Genomic DNA, 14,177 nt, shown 5'->3' on the forward strand with positions numbered 1-14,177 from the left:
CCGTGTGGGTGTGGACATGGGCAGCCACTGAAGGTTTACCTTTAAAAACAGACACTCAAATGGCTAGAATCAAATCAGTTGAACAAGAATCAGCAATGGACATTTTCTATGACAAATAATCGCAGAGTGATTTCTCATGTCTCTGACATTGTCAGGAAGTAGGGCGCTTTCCGTGTGGGCGGTTTCTGGCTGACTGATTTTTTTATCATTGATTTGAGAAATTTGGGATCAAAATTGCTCCTACGGGAATCACACATCTCGTTGTGTACTCAGACAAAATACCAGCTGACACTCTGTGTGCCCGAAGGGACGTGTGCACATCCACCCATCTGTCGCCATCCACAGATGGGATTTGACCTCTCCCCTGTTATTCAGGTCAGTCTTGCTGTGATCCACATCAGGCTGGGGCACAGAAAAGACGGAGAACACCCAGATAATCTCAGGGCTACCTGGACAGAAGCCACCCTCTGAGCTCGCTAATATCTCCCAGTTTGGGAATTCAGGAAGGGAGGCACGGAGCTTGCTGTTCCCTGACTCTCCACAGACTAGCACAGCTGATGCCCAGTGAATGGCCCAGTCTTGTCCTTACTCCTATCTATACTTGCCCAACTCAAGTCCCCAGACATGACAGCTACCGTGGAAGAGACAGTCTATGCAAGCCTGACTAAGCCTGAGGCTACCACCTGGATTGCTGCTGGTCATCCCAGGAATCCCTCCTGAGGACGGAGACCAAGTATCCTAAAGACATTTGAGAACTGACACCAGCTGTGGAAAGACCCAAACACCACCAAAGAGTCCCTGACCAGGGACAGGGCAGTCACAGGCACAGTGATGTCTGAGGTTGCTCTTCACTCCCCGCAGTGTTTGTAGGTTCAAATCAAAGTGTCTTGGTAATTTCTCATCTGGGCTGTAATGGGAACTCTTGCTGGCTGAATCCTGTCTCCTCAACATTCATACGTGGACGCCCTAACCACAGTGTGATTATGTTTAGAGAAGGGGGCTCTCTAAAGTAAGAACTAGGGGGAAGTGAAGCCACAGGAATGGGCCATAGACAAGTATAACTGGCGTTCTTATAAGAAGAGTGTAGGACAGAAGACATAGACCAAGGGGCAGCTGTATGGCAACACAGTGCAAGATGGCCATGAGCAAGCCAAGAAGGGAGGCCCCATGACACCTGCTCTTGATCCTCCTGCCTCTGAACAAGGAGGCAATAAATGACTCATCTGGGCTGAAGAGAAGGCTGGGTGGTATGAGCACTTGGCGTGCAAGCATGAGTCCTGGAGTTCTCACTTAAAAGTCTGGGTGGGCATGGTGGCCTGCCTACAATTCCAGCCTCGGAAAGATAAGACCCTACAGCAAGCTGGCTAGCAAGACTAGACATATCAATGAACTGTGGATCTGAGTGAGAATCCTGCCTCAGTGAATAAGATGCCATGAAGGCTGATTCTTGACATCAATATCTAGTACACACACACACACACACACACACACACACACACACACACACACACACACATCCTCACTCACACAACCATATACACACAGGCATTAACACATACACATTCACACACACATATACACAGGCACACAAACACATATACACACACTTAGACACATACACAAACATACACGTTTACACAGACACAGGAAAAAAATGGAAAAAGAAAAAAATTAAATGGCTTGCTAATGGAATTCTGTGATGGTGGCCCCAGAAAACTGATGTAGGGATCACCACAACGTACAGAAAACAGCCAGCTGATGTGCTTCCTTGGTATTTCCTGTCCAGACCTTAAAGAAATTATGTTTTCTAATTTAAAGATTGGCTGTTTTTCCTTTGAAAACTCTGAGAAAACACTGCCAACAAGGGTTCTCCGGGATCCAGGTCAAACATGCAAAAGCCTCAAATGTTTTAATCCTGAGCAAGGAGAAGCAGAGGCCTTAAGCTTCTGAATTTAGCTCGCAGCTAGGGTCTGGGTAGGCTTTCTCACATAACTCCTTGGAAGCATTCCAGAACATCTATTAGACCACACTCGTGTGCACGGCCTAGAATCCTGTCCACAGGGTTCCACGGGTGCCCCATGACTTCTGATGCCACAGCTTCCATTTCCCCCTCACACGCTGACCTGCAAGCTGCTTTGTTCCCTCAGAGCCAGGACCCAGCAGGGACCTTGCTGCCTCAAGGGCTCATATCGACCGTCCCATTTAGTATCTGCCTTGTGTTTCCTGTTCCCTTCGATTCTAGAGTCTGCCCACCCCACCCCACCTCCACATGCAACCTCCACCCGCCCCCGTCCCAGTCCCACTCACATGGACAGCACCTTCACCTCCAGGATCTCCTGCCTCAGCTCCAGGCATCTTGTGGAGTTAAACTCTAAAGGCCCCTTGTAAAATTCAAAGTACCTGAGAACCAACAGGGACAGAGGTTACACAGAGAAGCAGGCCAGGTTATCTAAGACCTGTCAAGGTTCCTAGCCCAACAAATAGAGCAAGCCAACCCACCCATCACAGGACCAAGTAGGAGCAGCCCCACCGCACGATCAACATGTATGGGACCAAAGCCCAACACTGGAAGGCAGGTACGGGTGCAGTAGAGTGGCTGTGAAAGAGGAGATCGGGCAGGTTCTCTGCACTTGATCAGACAGAGCTGGAGATCGGCAGCACCCACAGCCAAATCTGGGAGGCAGGCAGCGAGCTGTCCCATCCTTTCCTGCCCCCTTTGCCTTTCGTCTCAGGACAGTGTCCTATGACACAGGCATGGGCACACTTGAGACTTTCACAGATTTTTCCATTCCCGTTCCCATCTGCTCCCTTGGTGCTCTGTGTTCCTGCAGTGTCGTCCTTGAGACATGGTTGCTCTTGTCCCATCTGCTGGTCAGAACAGCTGGTATGCCCACAGCCCTGGAGTAAGGAGTCAGCTGCCTGGGCGGGGGCCAGGTGATCCTTTCTTCACAGCCTCTCCCACTTCCAAGGTGGTTCTGCAGCTGGGGCATATGGAGCCAGAATTGTTGGATCCCACGGCAGCTTCGGTCAGGAATCAGGAAGACTGTACGGCCGGCCACACTACCTTTGAGGTCAGTGGTCTCTTGGCAATTAACCCTCAAGAACCAGAGTGAAAGAGGAACCTGAGGCTGTCGCAGAGCCCGAGCTGGGAACGCAGGCATTCTTGGAGCATGTCCCAGCACCTTCCTGACCATGATGGTAGTTACCACATTGCTAAGCTGATGCTACAGACATGCATAGATTTAAAAACCATAAAACATTGGCTGGAGGGGTAGCTCAGTGAATGCTTGCCTAACAAGCACAAGGTCCAAAGAAAGAAAAAAAGAAAGAAAGAAAAGAAAGCTCTATATAAAAGAATAAGCAGGCTACCAAGATGAGACTTGATAGCCTATGACCATATAGAGGGGGAGGAGGTCCCCCTCGGTCATAGACCTAGGGGAGGGGTATAGGGTGAAAGCAGGAAGGAGGAAGGAACAGGAGGATACAAGTAATGGGATAACAATTGAGTTGTAATTTGAATAAACTAATAAAAAATTTTAAAAAGAAGCTCTATATAATGAATTGTCTCCTATTTCCAAAATCAACTCTCTCCATATCTTTATCATAGAAGAATTAGGTACTAAGAATTGAGGAGCTCTGTGATATCAAACTCACCATCCCTCTACTTTTCCCTCTTGTTTCTGAAGCCCTTTCTCTGTCTCTCTCATTCAGCAAACTCAACTTCAGAACCTAGGTAAAAGGCTTACACCTTTGGAAACTCTCATGTGGCCCCTACCCCTGGGCTCTATACACTATGCCTTAAATAGGACAAATAATATATTATCATAATCTGCCTCTGTCTTTATGGCCTTTCCAAATGGTGAGTATATCAAATGTAGAGATTGTGTCTTTGTTATTTCTTTCTAGTCTGCACTACAAAAACATGCTAAAGACTACATTTCCCAGACTTCTTTGAGACTAAAGCCCTGGAAACAATTTAGGTTCAACCAATCAGAAACATCCTCAAGAGATTGATTCCAAGCTGTTCCTTGAAAAGCATAAAAAGGAAATGGGGCAGACATTGTCCAGTCATGGCAGCAACTTCATGATTGCATCAGATAGCAGCTTGCACCCCATTACTCAGTGTGATGGCTGCTTTTTGTTGTCAGCTTGATTACATCTGAAATTAATTAAAATCCAAGTGACTGGGTATACCTGTGAAAGATTTTTATTAAATAAATCATTTGAGGTCAGAAAATCCACTTTTAATCTGGATCTTTTGAGTCAGGAAAATCCACCTTTAATCTGGACCACACCTTCCAGTATGTCTTTGTCACTGTTATATTCCTATGAAGAGACACTATGACCAAGGCAGCTCTTATAAAAGAATGCACTTAATTAGGGGCTTGCTAACACGTTCACAGGTTTAGTCGTTATCATTATGGTGGGGAGTCTGGTGGCATGCAGGCAGGTACTAGGGCAGTAGCTGAGAGCTACATCTTGATCCATAAGCAGAGAGAGAGAGAGAGAGAGAGACTGTGGGCTTGCCATGGGCTTTTGCAACCTCAAAGCCCATCCTCAGTAACACACTTCCTTCAACAAGGCCACACCTCCTAACCCTCCTAATCCTTCTAATCCTTTCAAATAGTGCCACTCCCTAGTGACTAAGCATACAAATATATGAGCCCACAGGAGCCATTCTTATTCAAACCACGACATTCCACTCCCTGGCCCTCATGGGCTTGTATACAAATCATACTGCAAAATATGCAGTCAGTCTAATTTCAAAAGACCCCGTAGTATAGCACAGTCTCAACATTGTTTACAAGTTCAAAGTTTCTTTATAGACTCATGGTAATCTCAAAATAAAAAAGTAGATCACATACTTCCATCACACAATGGCATGGGATATACATTACCATTCCAAAAAGGAGAAAATTTATAGTGAGGAAATATTGGAATGAAGCAATACCTAAAACCAGCAGAGCAAACTCCAAATTCTGCATCTCCGTGTCTGATGTTAAAGTGCTCTTCAATTCTTCAATTCCATGTCTCTTCCCTGGCTGGTTCTACACCCAATCTGCAGCTTTCCTCAGCATAGCTTCACAAAATGGACTCTCCAGACCTCCATGCAGGGACATCCCTGACACACACGTGGCCTTGACGGCTTTCCTTAGCCATGGAAGGAGATTCTACAAGCCCTTCCTTGTATCCATGACTCAAAAGCCAGAACCACATGACTGAAGCCAACAAGTTCTGCTGTTTAAAGGAACTGGAACTCAGCCACTTCCCTCAGTTACATTCACATCAGCTTTCTGTTGTTGGTTGCTTCCTTCCTGCTCAAGCTTTTCTTTCCTTTTCACAAGTTGGAAGCTTAGCTGGTGAGGTCTTGCTCTGAGGCTACTACTCCCTTTATTCCATTTAGCATTAGGCTTTTCTTTAAACCTTTTATCTCCTTGAACACTGGACTTAGCTCCATTGCACCTCCTGGTGCCCCTATCTCCTCAAAATGTACATATTATATTGGAGTAGAATGGGGTGGTTTGAATAAGAATGGCCCCATAGACTCATATATTTGGATGCTTGGTCACTAGGGAGTGATACTATTTAAAAGAATTAGAAGGATTAAGAGGTATGGACTTGTTGAAGAAAGTGTGTCACTGGGGAGGGCTTTGAGGTTTTAAAAGCCCATGCCGAGCCCAAAGTGTCCCCCCCCCCCATGCATCAAGATGTAGCTCCTAGATACTGCTCCAGTATCTGGCTGCATGCCACCATTCTCCCCACCTTAATGATAATGGATTAAACCCAATGAAATGCTTTCTTTTATCAGATCTGCCCTGATCATGAACTTTCTTCACAGCAATAGAACAGTGACTAAGACAGAAGTTGGCACTAAGAGTGGGTGTTACTGTGACAGGCCAGACCATGCTGTTTGTTGTAGGAATATGGAAGATTTGGGAACTGTGGTTGTGGTTGAACACTTTAAGTGGGGCTGACAAGGTCATTCTAGTCAGAGTGTGGAAAACAGTACTGCTGAGAGAGATGTAGATTATGATGGCTGGGCTCAGGAGGGCTCAGAGGACAATAAAAGTGGCCTAGAAACTGTTCTCGTGATATTTTGGAGACGAATGTGGCTTCTTTTTGCCCTTGTCCAAAAAATATTTGCCTGAAGCTAAAGTGAAGAGTTTGGGATTAATGGAAGTAACAGAAGAGATTTCAAGGCAGCTTGGTATTGATTGTGTTGTATGATTATTTGTTTGGGTACGTTGTGCGTAGGTGTGTCTCTGTATAGTCAATTGTTGGTTGCTAAACCAGCAGAGAGCTAAGTACTAGCCAGATCTTGGTGGTATTATTTCTGTGGCCCATCACCAATCTTATATTTTTTTAAAAAATATTCATCCTTCCTCACTTGCCTATTGTTGTAATAAAGATCTGATGGCCAATAGCTGTGCAGGAAGTGAAGAGTGGAACTTGAGAGGGAGAGGGAGAGAGAGAGAGAGATGCTCAGAGAAGAAGTGTGGGAAATGTGCCAGCAGACATGTGGAGGTGGATGGACCAGAGTGGAGCAGAGAGGTAAAGCTGGCTGCATGGCAGGACACAGTGCCAGGATCAGTGGGGTTATGCTAGAGAGCTATCTGGGAGACTGCCCTAGGTAAAAGCTTTAAAATATTTAAAAACTTCAGTGTCATTATTTATACTGCTGGTGGGTCTGAAATTCCTGCTATAGTAATTAGTAGTCACTCTTACATGGATCTGTAATGAAAAGGAGCAAGCCAGTAAGCAGGACCCTGCTCCATGGCCTCTCTATCAGCTCTTTGCCTCCAGAGTCCATCCCTGCTTGAATTCCTGCCCAGACTTCCTCCAGTGATGGACCACAGTTTGAAAGTGTAAGCCAAATAAACCATTTCCTTTTGGTCATGGTGTTTCATCGTAGCCATAGTTACCCTAACTAGGACATGGTATGTACAAATGATGTGGAAGGAGGGGACTTTTGATCTGTGCCTGCTTGCCCTCGCTCCCATGGAAAGTCCGGTCCTTCACAGGCACTAGAGTCTACTTGTTCATGATTCCAACGTACACTGAGGAGCAGATGAGACATCCAGCCTCGTGGACTGAACAACTACAGGACTCTCGGACTGTCCATTGTTGGAGTAGCTGGATCACAGTTTGCAATCCACTCTAATAAACACCCTTTAATATTATCTATATAGTCATTCTTTCACTATATTCATTATATATTTCCTTGTTCCACCAGAGAACCCTGATCAACACACTCATCCACTCCTTCATCTTTTTCTCAAAGACTCTGAGCTAGGAGTGCCCTCAACAAATCCCTGTCTCCTTTAACTGGCTGACAGGCATTCTGTTCCCTCCAACTAAGAACTAGGGGTCAACTTGGGGCCACCACACAAGCCTATGACCTTGGCTCTAACTCATGTAGTTTTCCAGTCACATGGGGAAAATAAGATCTGCTGTCTTGTCACAAGCAGTCTCATTTGCAACCAGTCCCTTCAGGTGTCACTAAAGCCAATGAAACCACAGGCTAAGTAGTCATGATCCTAGACTGCTAATAAAATCTCCAGATACAAATGTTGCCAAGATAATTAAAAATCTAGAACAATGGTTCTCACTGCTGAGACTTGGGGTGCATGCGGGGGTGTCAGATATCCTGCATATTAGATATTTACATTATGACTCATAATAGTAGGAAAATTATAGTTAGGAAGTAGCAATGAGATAATTTTATGGTTGAGGGTCACCACAACATGAGGAGCTTTATTAAAGGATCACAGGATTAGGAAGGTTGAGGAGCACTGGTCTAGAGTCTTTGGGGGGCTAGAGACTTGAAGATGTACCTCCAGTGTCTACGAGCTGTCTGGGTCACTTCCTCTCTCTATGTCTCTTTTCTCTCCTGGTTTGAACTAAGGCAACATCTTCCAGCCTCCCCTCTCCTCCACCCAAGCATCCTTCCCTTTGTCCTCCAGCCTTTATTTGGTCCTCCTTTCTCCTGAATCCCAACATCACTCAGACAGGCAACCTAACAATTCTGAACAGTCTTGTGTCGTGTGTCTAGCGGCTCTTAGGTTGGGAGGGTTTCAGAAGTGGGCTCACATCCCTTGTTAGCCCCTGCTTTTGCCTGAGTGTCTACAGCCCCCCAGCATCCACAATTGAAATCCCAAACCTTGAGATGATGGGATTAGGACGTGAGTCCTATATTTATAAGGTAGGTAAATCATTGCTACATCATAAGTGTAATTTTGCAACTCTTATGTAATCATAATGTAAATATCTGATATGTGATCCCCCACAAAGAGGTCACAATCCACAGGTTGAAAACCACTGCTTTGGACTTTTAACATATGATTTAAAAGACTATATTTATAAGGTTGAGCCTTTATAAAATGGGACTGAGGTTTTGTCACCTCTACCACACGAGAATATGGGAAGAAGGCACTGTCTATGAGCCAGGATGTAGCGCTTTCCTTGAAATTTGGACTCCCAGTCAAATCTCTAGAAATACATTTCATTGTTTGTAAGCACCTTGGTCTATGTGCTCTGAGTCACTAGCATGAATGGACCAAGTTAGCCATTTTAGAGCCGGTCACCATGTCACTTCTTAGCCCCCATGATGCTGTTGACATTTCCAGGAAAGCATAACACACAGGAAGTGTAAGACATGCTCCCCCCACCCCCCCTCACTGCCCTGCCACTGAAGGGTACCTGCTGCCAGCAGATACCACAGGGAGGCCCAGGGAGTGTGACACTCGCTTCTCTCCGCTCAGCTGCTTGAGAGCAGAGCTGAGTCAGGGATGAATAACACAAACGTTTCCCCACCATCTGCTCTGGTGATGCTGCCTTCTGCTGAGCTCACTAAACCTCCTTCCTCCTCCTGCTGATGGCTGCGGCCTGTGCCAAGTCCTGCCTGGGTGTTGGATGTCCTTGGTCACCCTTCCTCGGCTAAGCACCTCAAGCGTGAAGACTGTGCTGGGTGTGGTGACACACACCTTTGATCCTAGCACATGGGAGGCAGAGGGAGGCTGATCTCTGTGAGGTCCAGGCCAGCCAGGAAGCCTTGAACCCTGGGTCCTGCCCACCCTATAGGAACTATGCCCTCATGGTTCCGAGAGGCCAGGCCAGACTAGCCTAGGACTGTCTTTACCATGCCACACAACCAAAGCAGAACCATTATCAGACTCTTTCCTCACCCAGATACCACACCCTGTGTCCTCACTCCTTCCCCTAACCAGCCTAGGGCCGGGTATGGACGGACTACCTCAGACAGCTCCTACATCACAGAAGCAGGCCCATTCTAAACCTGGAAACCATACCTTGCCAGTTTCTGCCCTGTTGGCCACTTGTTCACACTGCCACCATGCATTGTCTGCCTCCTAACTGGCCGCAGTGTGGCGGGCTGTGCCCTTGTCTCTAGAAATCGTGACTATAAAAGACCTTCCCTCATGACAGGCATTTGTGTGTTTATATCTTACCACTCCTAATTAACACAAATCCTAGGCGCCTGAAACACCCTCGGCCACGCCACCCAAACCACTCCATGACTGTAACTGAAACCTCAATTTTGCTGTCAGGAAAAGGAAATTAACAATTCTTGCTTCTTTCTCCCACCCTTGCTGGCCTCTGCTTTTAGGGGTGCACTATTCCAGCCTGGTCTCTACTGATGATGCATTTGATGACACAAATTCCAAGGATCATTGCCACACTGGGAACCCCAAGATTTTGCCTGTGAGAGGAAGCCTGGAGGAAGATGTGCAAACTGGATGCGCTCTGAAGCCACAGAAAGCACATACTTTTGTGTTAGGGAAGAAGCCGACATGCGAGTGAGAGGTACAACACACAAGGAGCACACTGTGACCTGCAGGAAGAATTACATATGTATGTGACAGTGCCTGGGGAAGTGAGGGCCTGTGGTGAGGACCTCTCAGCATCAAGGAATGGAAATAGTTTTTAAAAATACCTTTTCTGTATTGTTTCCTATCGAGGAGTTATGACTCTTTAATATTGAAAATTGCTGATAAATTTTCTTTTAAGTTACAGACCTCCCTATAAATACCCCCAAGCTTAGCTTGCGCATGAGGAATCTGACCAAAGCATCTCCCCTCCCCCACGCCGCCTTCTCAAACTCCCCAGGCTTTGTAAGCAAGCGAGTCACCAGCTCTTCTTTCCATTCCGGAAAGACTATCTCTGGTCAGCTCAAAGGAGAGGGACCTGGCACCACAGTCGGCATCTACAGGTATAAATAGCCTAGGAGCTGTGTCAGAAGCCTAGCTCCTCTGCCATTTGATTTCCAGCAGGCAAGTGGAGGCTGCCTTTAGGCTACATCCATCCTGTCTCTGCCCTTGTGCCCTCGGGTACCTTATAGAGGGGGCTGGTCTGGTCAGCAGGTGACAACTTCCACTATGAGAAGACAGATGAAGGGTTGGAGGGTCCTGGTTGGCTGGGAGCAGCTTTCCTTCTCTCAGCCATACCAGGGCTTTAGCACTGTGAGATGAGGCCCCTCTCAGCATGTTGGAGCAGTCCAGGTGAGAGTCCACACTGGACCACTAATCTGCTCCAACCATCCCCTTCCTTAGGAACTCCCCTGCTCAGTATCTTTAGTCTGTCCAGGGCTGCATCCTCTTCCTAGGGTGTCAGGGTAGTCACATAACTCCAGGCCCAGGTAACCACTGGTTCGTGTGGGATGGGGGCCACTGCATTCTCTTTCCAGTCACTCTCCACCCAGCTGCAGACGCTAGTGGTCTCTAAGAACCCAGAAGCCCCCGGGGAGGTTCCCTGTGCCATTTAGGAACACAGCTGTCACAGCCTATCAATCTGGACCCTTTTTTGTCCTCTTAGGCCTGAGGTATTTTAAGAAAACTGTAGACTGGCTTCCACATCCATGCGCACCTCTGTGCAATAAATAAATAAATAAATAAATAAATAAATAAATAAATTAGAAAGTCCTCTAAACCCATTAACTAAGCCACATGCCAGCAACATGGCCTATGGGAGTGAGACTGGGCTCAGTTTTCGGCCCCACCTGATTCTCCTCCTGCCAAGCTGTGGGAAACAGCCTCCTCCTAGACCCTTAATCTGTCTCATTCAATTCTCTTAACAATCCAATGAGACTCGCTTGAAATTCAGGCTGTAATCAGCAGCCCCATTTGCCCAAGGTCATCCCCGGCTAGTAATTACAGCAGAAGACACACCTCAGGCTTCTGGGCGCCCCGAGCCCAGGGTCTTCATCACTTCAGTGCACTCCCTTCTCCCACCTCCCACAGCCCTGGCTCCCTGGGGGCTGTGTCGGTAAGCAACCCCCTTCTCTCCCAAAGGCGACAGCCCTTCAGCAAGATCCGTGCTATTTCCAGCACAAGAACAGCTGCTGTCTGGAGCCAGCACACGCCCCATCAGCAAACGTGCAGAAAGCAGCCAGAGAGTTGCAGACTGACAAGTACCAGGCCTGTGTCTCCCCGGAGAGGTGCAGAGGGACGCAAGACTCCCTACTGCCAGCCACTGAAGGCCATGACTGCCAGGAAGAGGAGTTGCAGGGGCTCTCCATGTCCAATTGGCAATCTTCGACTTAACCTGCTCTCTCTGGAGTGTGATTTCCCTATGGCAGGAATCACGGAAACAAAAAGGTCTAAAGGCTAAAAAAAAAAAAAAAAAAAAAAAAAGTAGGCCTGGTGATGTGGACCTGGTGGCACAGACTTACAAACCCGGTGACCAGGGAGGCTGAAGCTGGAGAGTCACAAGTTCAAGGCCTACAAGGGCTACAGAGTCACCTCAAGGCCAGCCGGGGAAACTTAGAAATGTTCTATGTCAAAATCCTTTTTAATTAACAGAAGGAGGAGGAGGAGGAGGAGGAGGAGGAGAACAAGAAGAAGAAGAAGAAGAAGAAGAAGAAGAAGAAGAAGAAGAAGAAGAAGAAGAAGAAGAAGAAGAAGAAGAAGGCGGTGGCTATGAATATAGTTTGATGGCTGAGTAGTTGCCTAACTTGCAAAGCCCTACATTCAACCCCCAATACAGCAAAATAAGAAATAATAAGTTAATGAACGAAGTAAATGAAAGCTTACAGGTTTGCTGTTCTGGAAGTAGCTCTTGATGTTCCTGTGGTCGGCCTGTTCTACTACACTACTCCACACAGTCAGGACTGTCATTACTGCCATTGGCTGGGGTCTGGGTACCAAACTCAGAGACTCCGTCCTCCCTTTCCCAGCTGCGGGGCCTTGAGCTGGTTGCCAGCACATGGCTGCAAGGTGGCCTTTTCCAAGCCAGCTCAGAGAACCCTGGAAGCACTCCTGGTAAGGTCCAGCTTTGCCCTGGCTGTTCAGTATGTCATGGACCATCCTGGGCTTTGGCCACCATCTCCTAGTGCTAAGCCCAGATCTGCACCAGTCACCTCCTTTTCTTCTATCCCCCCCCCAAATCTCTGCCTCCAGAGTGGCCCTGGTCCCCAGTGCAGCACAGGCTGTAATTTGTTCTGCCTGTTTCACTGGTGTCTGACTCTGGGTCTGGGTTGCTGTTCTCCTGTGTGTCTTCCTATTTACCTCCACCAGAGGCCTACCCAGCCAGCGTCCCCAAGCCACCTTCCTGCCAACCCCTTCCTTGTAGCAACATCCCCTGGGCATGACCCCACCTACCTGCTCTAACCAATGACTTACACATGATTCCTCATGGCCTGCCTGTGCCCTCCATTGGTGGGGATGGCTCACCTCTTCCACCCACTGGAGGTTTGCTGAGTCTCCACTGTGTGCCAGGCTATTTCATCCCTGGAAAGATCAAGTAGCCAGGCAATGCCCCTTCCCTCATGGAGCTTCTCAGCATAGTGACAATTAAAGATGAGTGCTACAGACACAACGCAGGTAAGGAAACAAGTGGGTCAGTGAAGGCCTCTCCAGACAGTGAACACAGGGAGAGACACCGCAGATGCACAACCAGTATATAGCTGGCTCACAACTGGCCAGTTCTTGCTGGGACCCCCTCCCCCACCACTTACTATCCAATGACAATCTTGGTGTCCATCAAACAAGGAGAATACAGGACAATCAAGGCCATGTGGAGCTTCTAGGTAAATGTATAGCTTTGAATTGGGAGCGGAGGCACTTGCAGTGGCCTGATTTGATTATCAAATAGACATTGACTTCCTGGTCCAAGCCCAGCCTTCTTTCCTTCCTTTCCATTCTCCATTATTTCTGTCCTCCTATCTTAGCCAAGTCCTGGTGCGAAGTTCTTAGAGACAGCAGAGCAAGCAAGAAGAGCCAAACTACAAGGGAGGAGATGAGAGTGTTGGGCGTAGGGGAGAGGGTGCCTGGGAGCCAGCTGGTGTGGTGGAGAGACGGTTCATCAGACAGAGCTGCTGCTGAGCCAGCCCTGTATTGCCTGGTCCAAGATAGGATAATCCCGGGAATTGTGAGTTTTATAACAGAATTTATTCACAAGGTGGTTATGGGTTATGAAGATGGGGGAACAAGCATTCAGCTTGTGGGGTGCAGAGATACTTGTGGGATGAAGCAGGGTGGGCTGAGGTGTGGAGAGAGGTAACTGGAGGCGAAATGAGCAGTAATCTGCACTTGTGTAGTCCAGCTTCCTGGCCCTCCACAGAAGGGGTGTTTAGGAAACACTGGTATGCCATGATCTGTGGATGGTGTTTTGGTTCTCTGGCACCAAGACATCACCCACCAAGTACCTGTATGGGCTGCAGTTGAGAGCTGGTCGCTTTGACAAAAGCAATCTTCAAGTCCAGTACCAGCAAGACCCGCATGCCAGAGGCATCAGCTACAGCAAAGCCAGTGGAAGACTGGTAATGTACTGCTTGGCTCCATGGCCTTCAAAATTAAGTCAATCAAAAGCCAGTGGAGTTAGAGGGTCCACTTAGGCCTTCCTTCAGTTTCAAGGAGACATGCCCAAATATGTGGAGGAGGGGTCATCTCTCTGAGACAATGGCCCGGGTTGGGGGCAAAGCTGGGATCAGGTCCTCCAAGAATATCTATTCAGGGAGGCTCAGCAATGCCTGAATGAGATGAAGCAAGCTGTGACAACCATACCTGTGTGGAGCACTTTAACCTTGGGGCCTTGGGCCTGCTCTCAAGCATGTGACTGACCTCCTCCTTATGGACTGAACAGTTGAACAAAATGACTCCCAGTTTGCAGGAGCAGAAACGGAGGCACGGAAAGTTCATAAGAGTAAACTCAGGAGTGCCTAG

General features: G+C 47.6%; 1 protein-coding gene across 4 annotated transcripts in view; it reads right to left on the minus strand.

Moving 5' to 3' along the window:
• ST8SIA5 (ST8 alpha-N-acetyl-neuraminide alpha-2,8-sialyltransferase 5) overlaps positions 1-14,177 on the minus strand; it is a 59,242-nt gene that overhangs the window by 17,417 nt on the left and 27,648 nt on the right. For all 4 annotated transcript variants that reach the window (XM_084780974.1, XM_084780972.1, XM_084780975.1 and 1 more), the window contains one exon: positions 2,308-2,400. In XM_084780974.1, the coding sequence (XP_084637100.1) occupies positions 2,308-2,400 (93 nt within the window). The remainder of the gene's footprint in view (positions 1-2,307; positions 2,401-14,177) is intronic.

Source organism: Acomys minous, assembly GCF_964271855.1.
Source record: "Acomys minous genome assembly, chromosome: 4".
Taxonomy (NCBI): domain Eukaryota; kingdom Metazoa; phylum Chordata; class Mammalia; order Rodentia; family Muridae; genus Acomys; species Acomys minous.